The sequence below is a fragment of the Rousettus aegyptiacus genome, unplaced genomic scaffold, assembly GCF_014176215.1.
Source record: "Rousettus aegyptiacus isolate mRouAeg1 unplaced genomic scaffold, mRouAeg1.p scaffold_m13_p_13, whole genome shotgun sequence".
Taxonomy (NCBI): Eukaryota; Metazoa; Chordata; class Mammalia; order Chiroptera; family Pteropodidae; genus Rousettus; species Rousettus aegyptiacus.
Window position 1 is genome coordinate 56,905,635 of NW_023416288.1, and position 15,369 is coordinate 56,921,003.

General features: G+C 39.3%; 1 protein-coding gene across 12 annotated transcripts in view; it reads left to right on the plus strand.

Annotated features, from left to right (window-relative positions):
* DGKI (diacylglycerol kinase iota) overlaps positions 1-15,369 on the plus strand; it is a 367,036-nt gene that overhangs the window by 283,724 nt on the left and 67,943 nt on the right. For all 12 annotated transcript variants that reach the window (XM_036230859.1, XM_036230852.1, XM_016122880.2 and 9 more), the window contains 4 exons: positions 872-916; positions 11,925-11,994; positions 14,137-14,177; positions 15,038-15,165. In XM_036230859.1, the coding sequence (XP_036086752.1) occupies positions 872-916; positions 11,925-11,994; positions 14,137-14,177; positions 15,038-15,165 (284 nt within the window). The remainder of the gene's footprint in view (positions 1-871; positions 917-11,924; positions 11,995-14,136; positions 14,178-15,037; positions 15,166-15,369) is intronic.

Below are 15,369 nucleotides of genomic sequence, written 5' to 3' on the forward strand. Positions count from 1 at the left end.
AATGATGAATTGACTGTTGAAAACCCACTTATTGGCATGCTTATCCCACCAATATTCAACTAAAAATGGGATAAAAAAATAGGAAAGAGCGAAGTTAAAGAGGAAAAGATTGAAGATTAACTTGGGGGCAGAGAGGAAGTAGACAAGGCCTCATACGAAGCAGGTACAGGGACAGAGTCACCCAGGATTGCTGACATTTGTAAAGAGAACCCCTACACTCATTAACGAGGAAGCCTGCGGGACACGACGGTGCCGACAGCTTAGTTATAGAACTTTATAAAGGGAGCCAGATTCTCAGAATCTGCCAGCAAAACCTCATTAATTTCAGCCCTATTAATTTGCACTTGATGCTAATGCAGAGGTACCCGGTGATTTTCTCTGCACAGTCTATGAAAACCCACGTTCGCTAAGCAACTTATCAGTATAAACACAATTAGCATGACAGTATGTATTTGGTCGAAGCTAAATAAATTCTTCCTCATGCTTAAAGGGTTTAGAAGCTTTCTTCACCAGCCAAAAGTTCAGGTGCAAATTAAATACGACCCTCATTTATTAAAACAAAATTGCCTGTCTTTCACTTCGGGTTCTTCTTTATCCTCAAAATTATATTACTCAACTCGAAGCACTGTTTAAAATTTATAAGTTTCAATAGCTAAATGGCCTTTCTTCTTTCATTCCAATGTGGTGGTGTGCTTTTATTATTTTTGGCATTATCTTCTTTATGTAACCTTGATGAATTTGGGTGAGTTAGATATTTTCCAGATGGTTTTAATAATGTTGCGCTGGGAGTTCAGTTGACAGAGTTCTGGAGGCAGCTTGTTTGAACTGATCTTAAGGTATGGCTATATTTTTGTTTCCATTTTCTCATCAGGATCTGCAGTCAGTTTCTTCTGGCTCCCACAGAGTTCATTACCAGGTAACACATAATCGACTGTCCATGTTTCATACCTTCTGGTCAAAGGCAGTTCATCTTTCAATTAACGTCTCATTTGGATTAGAGTCCGCGCCTTCCTTAGAGAGTTCACTCGAAGAACAAAGCGAGGTTGGCATTCTGATTCTTTTGCATTTTTCTGGTTTTGGACAGTCCTCCTGTAGCACACATTTGGACTGTGGATTTTCTCCCACTTCATTTAGAAAAGATGATATAATGAAGTGCTTTTGCTGCCAAATACTAGAAAACTCAACTTAAACTACGTTGACAGGGCAAGAGTCTATTGGTTCATGATGGCAAAAAGTTCAGATCGAGGGTGGAGTTTACGTATCATTTGTTCATGGTTTCTGCTCCATTTTTCTGTTGTTCTTTTTTCCCTGTTCTCCTTTCTCTGCCAATTTCACCTCTGGACTAGATGTTTACTTGGTCCATGGTGGGTACCATTCATAAGATGGCTGCATGTTTCTCCTTTACCTCCAGGAAGGTGAATTCTCTGCTTCCCACAGCCGTCAAGCAAACAAGCCATCTGATTGGCCCATCCTGCACTTTTGGGCAGGATTCAGGAAACCCAGCCTGCCTCTCTCTGATGACCCGCGTCCCATCCACGGCGGAACACTCAGATACCCTTTGCCCCAAAGATCTTTGGGAGTGCAGTTTCTTTCCTGCCTTTTCCACCTCTATGGTTCTGTTCCAGCCAGCCTCTCGCCCGTAAGATTTCTCAGTCATGATTCGGATACCTGAGCACAGTATCACCCCAAACTTCTAGGGTACATGCAAAGCTCTCTGAGTGGTCCCGTTTGTCTGAGAGGCCCAGGGCCCTTGCCTGCTGAGAGGAGCATGTGGGAGTCAGAGAATGCCAGTGGCTCCCTCAAATAAATCCTCTCCTAGTCTCTGTGTACCTCCACGTGGAAGTGGGCTTTAAAGATGTCTACATTTGTGAATCCCGCTTTAACATCTTTAGGTTTTGGTGTCTCTTTTACTACACTGGAAGTTTCCAGTTGAGCATTCTTTGGCATAAATAACAAAAACAACAATTTTTAAAACCCTATATAGATAGACTTTAAGTAGCTTTCTTTCCCTGACAAGAGATACCCTGGACTGTCAGCCAGAGCAGCCTGATTATCCTGAGGGTGAATGTCAGGAGTGACCCTGGCCTTCTTATTTGTTTGTGTGATTATTTCTCTAAGTACTCCGTTATTCCAGAGCCCTTGCTCCCATCCAGCAGAAAGGGTGTAAATTCACCTAGGATGTCTTTTAATTGGGAAAATAAGATGTTCCTGAGACCGTTGTTATTATTATTTTTTTAAACCAACCATGTAAAAGCAAATTTACACTTTACCTTTTAGATAGGGCACAAAACCCCTCCCATCCTTTATTTGCCTGTTTATCTAGAGCCACCATCTAGGTGTTATTTTATTTTTAAAAGTACAGCGCTTGTAAAGGCGAGGGCTGATGTCTGCTTTCTGAAATTGACGCTGTGGTAGGTATACAGTTTGAAGAGTCTGTTTCTTTGAAAAGAGTTTGTATTTTTTTTACTCGTGGATATTTTGAACCTTTGCAATTTTATCAAAGTACTCATTTCAGACACATATTCTAACTAGTTTTATGAAACAAAGACATTTATTATCCGGGCTTATTCGATGTAGTCATTTTGGTGCGAATTTTGATATGTGGGTAGTTTGTACCATGTTTTCTTTGTGCCATGTTTGTACATATTCATAGAGATCAGAGGGTAGTTGAGATTCTAGACTATGATAAGGATATTTATTTCAGTTATTATTTGAGAATAAAAACATTCAGCAGGATTAATGGTATTTATCTGACTATCAAAATTGAGCGATATTTTTGTTTATCTGCAGCCAGCTCAAACCTTGGTGTCAGAGCTGCCGCATTATCAATGTCACTTCAAAAGGTTTCGTGCACTGACGGTATGGGATCACTGATCCAGGGATCAAAGATGAGTGTCAGGAGTGTCACTTCGCCCCACACTCCTCCTTGCAGATTTATAAAAATCAGGATCCCTGGATATTAAGGGAAGGCTGGAGTGAGATATCGGGAGAAGCCCAGGGTCTGCTCATTAAACAGGGGGCTTAACTGAGAGAGACTGTGTTCGAATTAACAAGGCCAGAAAATGGGAATGGTGGTGAGAAATTCTCCTGAGCAGAGCAAAGGAGAGCCAGGTGAGGCGAGGAGTTGGGAAATGTAAACATTCACATCTGGCTGGGATCTCGAGCAGTCAGGAGGACGAAGGAGTTGGAGGATTGGTAAATGAAGAGTTCTGTTTCAGCCGTACTAATTTTGATATGCCTCTTAGATGCAAGAGTAGAAATTCGGATGTGCGACTTCTATAAAGCTCATTGAAAAATGGAGGCCCAGAGGTAGAAATGGGAGAGTCACTAACAACTAGATGGTACTCAAAACCCTGAGGGTGGAGATCGCCCGGGGACAGTTTTGATAAAGAAGAGGGCACCACGTCGTATCTGTATCTACTGACTGATCAAGAAAAACACAAGTTTAAGAAAACGATCAGGCAGGCAGAGAGTCATGGAAACTGAGACGAGCAGTAGAAAGCTGAACATCAAGGAGAAGGTCATATCATGAAAGCCAAGAGTGAAGCATATTTCAAAAATGAAAAACTAATGAAATGTGTCAAGTGCCATTGAGAGCCTGAGATGATGTGGATCGATTTTTCTGTTTTTCTGAGGATGCATATAAAATACACGGGCTACAGGTACTATTACTTCTATGCAAAAAGCGACAAAACCAACTGGCAGGAGATTTAATACTGAACCTTTTGTTTCCTGATGCAGAAACAGGTAATATTGGAATCTCTAGTCTGTCTCAGTGGGAGTTAAGGGGTGATGTAGGAGCAAAACCTGTCAGAAACATGGATCACAAAAGGCCTTAAAAGCTTTTTAATAACTTTCTTGAGTATGAGATGGCACTAAATATGCCTGAAGAATTAACCTTAATAGCATGAATAAATGCCAGTGAGTTTCAAAACTTGAGAAGTTCTTGTTAGCTCACTAATTTGCAGTTGGGATTTTAGCTGACTGTTTCTTAAGGCTAGAAGATACCCAAGAGAAAACCAGCCTTTAGAAAGGTGTACAAATGCCCAAGGCACCTTTAGTGAGCTGTGTGACAGTTCCTAGCCATTTGAGCATTTCATCGCTTTGGCTTCTTCCTTTCCCAGAGTCATAGTGAATTGTCAACAGAACATTAAGGCTCAAAAATGACACCTTGTATTAACCTAACAAGGCATAATGCGTTATACAAGAGTGTGTTGGATATTTATAGCCTGCTGAAAATTCTTGCCTACACCATCTCTGAGGTCAAAATACAAAGGCCCCTTCATCCTAATGGCATCTCATGTAACCTGTAACAAATAATTTAGACAAGCAAAATGCATTGTGTTTACAAAATCAGGATATTCTTGACCTTGGCAAATAAACTAGAATTCATAGAGAAATGAGACTCTGCCTACCTATTGATAAAGATGCTTTTTGAGATAATCCCTTCTCCACTTCTACCCTGGATTTCACCATATCCGTTCTTAACCCCAAGTCATAAAGTTACTAGGTAGTAGAGGCACATTCAGCCATTCTAGGTAACTCTCAGCTGGGGGAGATTTGCCTCTCATGTGGGACATTTGGCAACTGGACATTTTTGTGTGTCATGACTAGGGGAGGTGATACTACCGGACTCTATTGAGCCGAGGCCACCAATGCCCTAAACATCTTACAGTGCATGGGATTGTCCCCTGCGAAAAAGAATTATCCAGCCACAGTCATCAATAGTGAAGAACTTGAGAAATTCTGAGTCATTCTGATGACTCTCAGGAACATGACTGGGGACCAAAGGCAGAGGTGGATGCCCTCGATGAGAAAAGGGGAAGGAAGGAGAAAGAAGCGCAGAAAGAGAAAAAGGAATGGAGGGAAAAGAAAGAGGCCTCTTTGGATGCTATGGATATAGTAGAGTAGAATAAACGAAGAACTAGGAGCAATGGAACCAGCCACAACTGTGGTCTTTTGTAGACATTCAGAGTCTCCCCATTTCCCAAGGTAATGCACCACGAGATGCTGGTGTAGTTGGTACACAGGAGTGTGGTTTCTAGAATATGATGAGCTAATAATTTGAGTTTTAAATGATTACAATACAATTCAGTAGTAGGTTCAAAAAGGGATCCATCCAGGTGATTTCTCTTCGTTAAGAATTAATTTACTTAACACTAACAATAGAATGGTTGGAATATTTCAAAATAGACGTAACAGTTTTGCAAAAAAAAAAAAACTTTATCCCTTAGAGGTGTCTTTCACTTCCATAAGCAAAACTCTTGGTCAGATCTGAGTCTACATCCATTTGTTCATCCTCCAACCTTCCTAGGATAACGGTATTTGCCCACATATATTTGATTTCTTTATCTTCTCTGAGTGCTGGCTGTCCTTATTTATCTCCCTCCTTTCTCTGAAATCTCTTCCTCCTTAATTTGTTTTCCAGATTCTTGAAGAGTCCTTCAATGGATGGGCTGAAACAAGTTTAAGGGAGTCATTGTGGGAATTGATTGATCTTAGAGAACTTAGCTAGGAAATTTGCAGGATGTTATTCCTTTGCGGAGGATCAAAGATATGAGAAATAAATTGAATAAGGAATTAAAATGAGACTTGTCGGATCAGGTCTTTTTGCTGTTAAAAGTGACTACTGCTAATATACACACACACGTAGACACACACAGACACACACAGACACACACACACAAAGTTGTTGTCATTCATGGAAGACTTTATTGCACAAAAAAAAGGGCTCTCGAACATGTTAGAACATCTCTCACTTCCGCCTCCTACTACACTATAATTATTTCTCCATCTTTCAAAGCTGGTTTTGGAAATGCACTTCCCATTTCTGTGTTCTTTTGCTGTAGGAGTTGTGGGTGGTAAAGTCACTTTGAAGGGAAAGAGTTTTGAAAGATAAAAACGACAATAGCAAGTCTATTAATTGGAGTTACAGTTGGACAGAGGTGCATGCATACACATTTCTAACCATCCCTGATGCATCTGTGGACCAAGAATGAAGAGAGATTGGTACGCAACTTGGTCATAGGAGGAGAGAAAAAATTCAGATGGGTTGGACATGGGAGATGTCAAGGCAGGTGGGTAAACAAGAAAGAAATTTAAAAATCAAGTAATTATTGACTGGACATTATTAAATAAAGCAAGGGTTTCCAATCCAAAGGGACTTCTGTTTTGCCTCTACTTATGTCTCCCCTATATTTTATGAAAGAAAATGAATTTCATTCACAGTGAAGGTATAGTTAAATGCTAGGTGAATGTCACTTAATTGGATAATCTACTGGAGTGTGTAATGGGGCTGCTGTGCCTTCATTAAATTATGTGTGCATCAGCTTGAGTAATTGGATCTAAATTAAGTGGAGGTTTGGCGTATGGATCCAAATAGTAGTTCAGATAATTTCCTTACCAATTACATGTAATTCATGTCAGTTGACTTAAAATGTAGATATTCATATATACCTATAATTTAAGTCAACTTTATGTATGTGTATATGTATATATATATGTGTGTGTGTGTGTATAGTTAGTTAGTTAGTTAGTGGCACAGCTCAGATAATTATGTGAGTACCTCCTAAAGTGTATATATATTTATAATATCAGAGTTGCTTTTCTGTGTGCGGCTATATTTTTAGTATGAGAAATGGATTTTCCATCAGCATGTATCAAAAGAGAAAATTCCCATGTGAGAGACTTTTCAAATGAGCAGCATTTGTTAATATTATTCACCTAAAGAGAAGATTATTACATTTAAAACAGAAAGGAGCACGGTATGTCCAAGGTTCTCTCACTCTGCCTACATTATAGAGCAGTGACAGGCGCGTTCATCTGAATCGCACCATTGACGTAAACAAAAATAACAAATCGAAAACGAGCAAGTCAGGTGTCTTACCTCGTTGATGAACGATTCGTTTGATTGCGCAGCTTGAGGGGACTGAGGAGACCGGAAGCCCTAAATGAGCAGCAAGGCCATCGACGCGATGGCGTCACAGCTCAGGGGATGAGGTGAGCGCCTCCTGAGCTGCGGCTGTGTTTGTACCGTCACATTTCTTAAGGGTCTCCTGTCAGATGCTTTTGAAAGGTGCATATTTTTAAGCTTGGTGTTTTTTTTTTTCTCCCTTTTTTGCTTTTATATATATATAAAAAAAATGACGTCTGTCCATGAATCTTAATGTACAGCAAAGCAAACGTACTTTCAACCATTCTTGTTAGTGACATGGATGTTGCCATGGCCACTTCGGATTATCCGTGAAGCTGAGATCTGCCCTTGGAGCCAGGAGTTGCCCTCTCGTGAGGGGCTGTTTTGTTTCTCTCACTTCCCCTTTCACCAAGTCTGATTCATGGTCCCTGCTGCCATGCTGGTCACCCTCCCGCTGACCCCGAATACAGAATTTCTTTATGCCAAGGCCACCCACTCCACCTATGTGACACGTCTCCCTATGGGGGACGCAGTGAGCTGCTTACCTGTTGTGAGGTGTATCACCCACAGTGCATTAGCAATGAGAGTCATTGAAAACAAGTTACAGTGGATTTAATATGACCTCTGTACTGGCATCATGCACTCACCTGTACTATGATCCTCTCTTTTGAGTAGAGAGAGGGATGTAGATACACAAGGCATAGGAATTACATGAATCCTGAGGACATAAGAACTAGTCACCTGTGGGTCATCACTAGTTAAGAATGCCAGAGGTTTATTTATGGACCATGGCTTTAAATAATTCATTTCTTTTCAATAATCTGCTTCTCTTAATTCCTGCTCCCTTTTTAATCCATCCAAATATGCATTTTTCTTTGATATTATGATGCTCAAAGTATTTCTCTTGACTACTTGTGTCATGAAGTCCGGCAGGCTTTATCATGTTGGCTTATCTTAGTTTTCTGACCACACAGAATTCTGGACTTCCGCTTGGTTTTTAAGTCTCCACCCAAAAGAGATTAGGGTGGCACCTTTCTTCTGTGCACCCTTTGGTACCTTTTCCCACATCTGTACAAAGTCACACACATAGACACACATGAGCACACGTGAAGTTGTGTTTGTTTTTTTGAACGAAAATGAATTTGCATTCTTCATACATTCGCTATATGTATTATACCACAATTTATTTTTAATAGTAGAATACCATGGACACTATGTCTTGCTAATAAATGAAGCTCTGATGCACTTTTTAAACACTGCTGCTCTATTCCAGAGTATGTATTTAACCCCATCTCCATGTGTAGACATTTAGGTTATGTACAGTTTGGGCTGTTCTACATCGCTTTTGTAAACAATGTTGTAACTTTAAGTAATGTAACCATGGCGCATGCTAAACAACCCATTAATAGTGGCCGTCCTGGTACAGCATTTAGAATTGCAATCACATAATACATACAGCAAAGCTATCTAAACTCTATAATCAAAATTTCCTTTATAAGAATGTTGTCTCAGTTCCTTGTCTCTGGATTGCAGTCCTCTGGTCCTCGTTGATGGCCATGTTGCTATGAGATTAAGCAGATATGGGAGTGGAAAGTGGGCAGGCAATAGGACTGGAGAATTTAAGGGAGGAAAAATTCTGAGTAACCAGGCAGTGAACTGCCTGATAAGAAATTTGAAAGATTAGTCTGACAGTTAATGAAAGCTGAAACTCTGGGAAATCTTTGAATACTGAAGTCAAAGGAAGGTCTTCACAGACATTCAGGTCATTCTAGTTTTTTGCTTTCTTCGTGTTTTTGCCAGAGCTGAGTCAAAAAAAAAACTCTGTCAAACTTGACCATTATGAGTCCCATCCAACCTTCAAAACCCCAAATAATTCTAACTCCACTAGAAACCCTAACACCTGATATATAAGATCTGTAGTAAATGAGTCCTATGTTTGAATTTCAACTCCACCGCTTAATAGCTGGATATTCCTGAGAGCGTACTTAAATGCGTAAAGCCATAGTTATTAATTTATGGCTTGCTTTAAGGTGTGGACTAGATTAGATCCAAGGAGAAAATTTTGTTGTGACTTCAACACTTCTATATATCATATCTTTTTAAGATGTAAAACTTTTAAATAAATAATTTAATTGCATTACATTATCAAATTTTCCTAGATTGGGAAGATATTACATTTTTTCCTTTGGAACTCAAATGACTTTTAACATAAGACCACATTATGCTAGTAACTGTCCACTTAAGAGCTCTTTTCTTTTTTTCTTTTTTCCTTTTTTCTCTTTTTATGAATAAGGCTGCAAGCTTCCAAAAAGGAGGGAGAAGATGCAAACCTAGTTCAGGGGAGTCTTTTCAGAGAAGTTAGGGCTGTGCTTGTGCGTCTCTAACCAACCTCCTAAGATTGCAGATTAATCTTCAGGTGGGACCAGGAAAGTATCCCATTATTTTTCAATAATTTTTTTTTCATGAGATTCCCGTGCCTTTAGTTAGTGAAGTATTAACTTCAATTATTTAGGCAATCTAATACTCTACATAAATAGGTCTTCCGTTTGTGTGTTTTTCAAAAAATAAACATTTAAGTAGAAGAATTTACAGTATTTACTTAAAAGGCTGGAAACAAACATTTGTGAGAGACCATGGATGGAAATCAGCAAAAGGTTTATTGCCTCCTTCTATGTAGAAATTGGCCTGAATTTAGCCCATTACCAGAGCATAGCTACAAGCTCAGGGAGCTTCCACTGTCTAATTCTACAATAACCAGTAACTCTGAAATAGTAATTCCCATTCTTGTGTGTCTGGATATTGTTCAGGCATTTTACTGATTAGAATCTCATTTTGTTGAATTGTCTCTGACATAAATTTTTGATTATGTGCATTAGTAGCTTTTTAACCTTTAGGGTTTTGATAATTTATAGGAAAAAAATGGCGCCTTTATTTAAGAAAAGGCACAGACACATAGACACCAAATTTAGCTTAAAATTTCAGGGAGTTCAAGGATTGCTGGGCCTATTTAAAATTCACTTGAATGTATTTGAAGTGTTTTAAAGTGTACCGTGGCAACCAGTTTCACAGAGTGAACTGATAAAGTTTTCTAAATAAAATCTCTTTAAGGAAGTTGAGTTATAGTAAATGCTTTGTGGATCAAGGTGAGAATAAATACATGAACAGAAAGTAGGCAAAATAAACAAATAAAAGTCAGGCGCATGCATTACGTTCTCCAGACACAAAGATGCTCTCACATAAAAAGGAATATACCGTTATATCGATATTACTTTACCAACATGTTAGGGAAGTGAGTCATAAAGCTGAGGCAATATATTAATCTGCACTTCATTAAACTAAACCGAAGAATAGACAATGTTTTCAAATTTGAATATTTGAGCAATAATATTGTTAATCTTTAGATTTTTTAAATGATAAATCAAGTATTTCTGTATTCTTTCAAAGTCGATTATTTCCTAGGGAAATTAGGATATTTTTTCATAGTGGTCTCTGTAGCACATTTGATGTCAAAATTCAGAAAATAGCCTAGATGTTTAAGTCCCTTTTTCTATGGAGAAGATAGCTATGTTTCCATCTAATATCTTTATTAGTTTTCATGGTTGCTACTAGATATTTCAAATAATTTTTTAAAGTCTTGATTGATAATTACATGTCAGACATGTTGGAAGCTTTATATGTTTTATAAAAATACATTAAGAACCTTAAGTTCCTTTAAAACAAGATATCCCGTGTGTCAAAATATAATTCCCAAAATGTTTAACGTAATTCTCATATCAATAGGTACTGAGCACGTGTCAAGATGTCCTTTAGCGTAACCAGGAGGGTGGCGAAACCAGTCGAAAAAAAAAGAGGAATATGTGTTTATCTCTGTATCCATAGCTATACCAATTCTATATCTGTAATTAGAAATGTTGGCACCAGTCCTCAATGAGACCAACATTTCCCCTATCAGTTTAACTTACAAAATCCATTCCTATTAAAAACTCCATATACCGAAGCTTTCTATTAGTACAATGTTACCCTTTGTCATGGTAACGTTAGATCTATGGTTCTAAAACTGTAGCATACATCAGACTCACAGGAAAGCTTGCTAAAACGAATTTCCGGGTTCCGCCTCCAGGGTTTCTGTAAACCTGGTGTGGCACCTGGGAATTGAATTTCTAAGACGGTCCTAGCCGATGCTGGTGTTCCAAGGTTCACACTTTGAGAACCACTGAGTTAAGCATAGGCTTTGCCTGATCACAAGTAAGGCAGCAGGGAGCATTGGTTAAACTCCCAAGGAAGTTGATGCACTTTCTGCTTGGCTCTCATATTCCGTCTCTGTCATTCCCGTTTTGTTCTCCTGTCCTCCTCTCTACACACAAGATCATCCACGCCCAGCCGCTTTCCAGAGATGTTCCCTAGATTCAAACATCTCAAAACCCTAATAAGGGTCAAATTCCCAGTATCTTCCCCACAGAAACTGCCCCGCCCACCCTCGTTTGTCCTATTTCTGTCAGTGAGTTCAGTTTCACTGTGAGCCAGAGCTAGAATGCTCCAACTCATGTCATGTAAAGTAGAATGCGTTTTTTATTTAATTTTTTTAAAAATTATCATTGACAGAGATTCTCTTAGTAGGGAAAACTGTTATACCTATATGGAGAACCGAAATGCAAATGAGAGCCCGCTGCCACTGGCTCCCCAGCTTCACGAAGCGAAAGAAATTCCCCAAAGGAAGTAAAAGCTTCGAGTTCTATCACTTATGAATGTTTACTGGAATAATTGAAAACTGGCAAATTTTATGCGGGGATTGTTTTTTAAAGGTCTCTGTGAAATAATTCATTTCAAAGCAGAGCCCCTATTTCTCTTTCTAGTAGGAAAAAAAAAAAAACGTGATTTGGTCTCTCACTAGTGCTTTGTTTAGAAAGGGATGTTTGCTCTTAGAAATAGGCACCGTGATAGCATGGCTGTTGAACGAGGGGTCCCGCGAGCCATTCAGAAGGAGCCACGAGGACGTTTGTGTCTCTTTCAGGACCAAGAAACCTCCTTCCCCAGGGCACTCTCAGCTCAGAGACTCTCTCCACGGTGGTGCTTTCTAGATGGTAAGTGTTTCTGTATTTCCTGGAGGGCTGGAGGTGGGGAAGTGCAGGGCAAGGCGTCGATGGCTGCCATGGACTCTAGTTTCCCCAGAGATGATTCAGACACCCTTCACGTGGCTCCACGTGATTGGTATTTGCATCTCAAATGACGTGGACTTGCTGAGGTTGCAACTCAGCTTCGTGAAGTCATGTCCTTCAAAGCAAGTTGGTTAACTCTGGCTGGAGTTCTCAGTATCAAATTGCTCAAGTTGACCTTTCCCCTTTACCGCCCTCTAAAGTTCTCTAAAACGTGATGAGTCCCTATCTTAAAATGAGGCTGGTAAATGGGATCAGTAAGCATGAGATGGGTAGTAACATGTATGTTGCTTGTATATTTTGGAAGTTTCATATTATTTTAATTAAAGCATCATTTTAGTGTGATGCCTAAGTTTTTATCAAAGTGTAGAAAATTTCAGTTGTATTCCATCTGCTCTGTTGAGCATGACTTGAATACATAATAAATCAGCTATTTTCTGATTGGTTAATGAGTCAATTTTTCATTGCAAGCATCTCTCACTCCCTGGATTCTACCTAATCCTACTTTTCTATCCAATGACCCACGCTGAAGTACATTCCTTGTCATATGATACCCAGTGTGTCTACTAGCCAGTATCTCTCTTATCTCTGTGGTTTTCATCGTAGACCTCACTCTTGTTTATCTATGTATGCATCTGAGAGGAAATAAATGTGGTAAGAGTATGGCAGGATGTGAGAGTGTATGAAGAGTATTACAAAGATGAGCACTTGTATCTATATGAAATGTAACCCACATAAACCGTGACATAGGTTTTCATTAATGGCTTGTGAACTGTGTTGGAAGGTAATTTACATTGCTTTCCTCCAGCTCTTTCTCTTAGTGATGAGAAACACAATCATTTGTTTTTCCTGAATCCACAGAGGAACAACTCATATTTAAGAATATTATGCAAATTTATATGAATTGTTCTAAATATAGTCTGTTCTATATAGTAGGTAAAATTATATTTGTAGAAAACGATCTTAACCCAGATTAGTTTTACTCTATAAATAGTTTTATTAGAAACCTTTAAAAGGTGATTACAGTCATAGCTAAAAAAAGCAAAGCAGAGTAAGCCCTTCTCAGGCAGATTTTACTTTCCTGTTGCTTTTAGCGGGCAGGGAGCATGATTGTCTTGTTTCTTAGCTCATTTCCTTTTGAGAAAAGCTACTCATTAAAGATTTATGATGTTTGAATGATTATTTGCATTTTGAGTTTTTCTCTCTAATACTGTGTACTTTGTAGAAAAATCTATTTATAATATTTGGACTCCGTTAGATGTAAGCAAGGAAAAACACCATTCCTTTGAATATTAAGAATGATCGGGATAATTTTTAAAAACCTAAGGTTTGCAAGATTTTTTTTCTTAAGCTACAACTGCAACTCAGACCCTTTTAGGATTGCGTGTGTGTGTGTGCACGTGTGTGTGTGTGCGTGTGTGTGTGTGTATTTTCTGTTTTAACTTTCTTCAGACATAGCTAGGGACTCAGTTTTAGAGTGAAATGATTCCTTTAATACCAGCTGTGGGCCCTGGCACTGCCTCTTCACGCTCTTATACAAAATGAGAATCATTACTTCCTTGGAAAGTCTGGCTTTATTTACTTAATAAATACATATATGGAGTCCCAGCTCTGTTTAAGGTCCTATGTCAATACCTGGAGACATAAAAGAATCAATCAAACAGACCTTTAAAAACGCAGATGTCTTAGTCCCATAGTCATCTGTGAAGACGGTTTCTATGAGAGATGGAAACAAAACGTAATGTGCATAGAGGTAGGAGCGATGGAGTCTGTCTGGGATGGGAGGATGGACTGAGTGAGGTTTTACAGAGGAGGTAGCACTTGGTTGACCTTGAAAGACTAATAAGATCTAGATAGGCAGACTCAATGGGGAAAGAGGGTTTTCTGAGCAGCAGGATAGCAGTGGCAGAGGTGTTGAAGTCTTGAGCTTTTCTTGGGAGATTTAGACACTGGTCAGTAGTCCCCATGACTGGAATGTCATATTTTTGATTGACATGGTTGGCCAGGAGGTTATAAATTTGGGGCCAGATCACGGGACACTGAATGCCATGTACTTTTTTTCCCCCCTAGCAACTTCTGCTGATCGCTTTTATCGAATAGACAGATCTCAGGTAAGTTTTCTTGAGCCTACTTATGAAAGTGAAAAATTCCCAAGTAAAGATACTTTATTGGTAGCTGATCTTAAAAGTTTTTATAACATAAATGCGGAAACATTTACTGATTTTGGAATGGTCCTCATAGCCTAAGCTATGATTTATTTGTCTTCATGCAATTTGTGGACTCTAGATAATACATCTCGACCTTGCAAATGAGTACAGTAAATAGCTAGGCTTGTGAATATTATCACCAGCCTACACTCCAAATTTTCATGTACACTGCCATTTCTACTACTCCCTAGTCAAAGTTATGCCTTTAAAAATTTGAGAGCTTAGGGGTACCTCCAGGCTACTTAGTTTCAACTCATCAATTCCCAGAGTTTGGTAATGAGAAAATAAAATTCTTATCCCCAATGATAACAAGTGCTCCCACTGTCATAATTTTCCTGCAAAAAAAGACAGTACAGTATAGAATCCAGTGATGAAAACAGTCATGAATCATGCTACTTACCCTTGACCAGGTCCTCAGGGTGGAAGTCCAGGTTATTGTGCATACGAGATGTCACTTCTTTGATATGATAGTATTTGGGAAGAAGAAGAGGCAAGGCCACCTCTGGTTATATCTAACAAGATGCTAGTCAGCTAGGAATCCAAACCAAGAGGGCTCCACCTCTCCCCCTCGCCAACCTCTTGCTATGACTTCGCTTCCGGGAGGGAAGTCCGCTGGTCAGACCCCTGACAATACACTGTGGTCATTTGCTGTGTCACAGAATTTCATGATTCCTTAAGACCGAGGATACCTTGTTTTGTGATCCTTCAGAGGATGGATTTGAGCATCCTGTCAATCATCTGACAGACTTCTTTTTCTTCCTTAGGAACATTTGCACTTTGTGATGGAGATTTCTCAAGATGAGATTTTCATTCTGGACCCAGATATGGTGTTGTCACAGCAGGCGGGGACACCTCCGGGAATGCCTGATCTGGTCGTGGAGCAAGCCTCAGGGTGAGTATACATCTCCTTTGGTGGTATGGTGATAGGGCAGGCCACAGGGTGACATCAGTGTCTTGTTTGGCTTTGACAATTCGAATGACTTCAAATTGCTTTAAAATACAATAATCCCTTCCTGATCCAAGGGAGATACATTTGAAGATCCCCAGTGGATGCCCGAAACCACAGATAGTACCAAACCCTATATATGTACTGTTT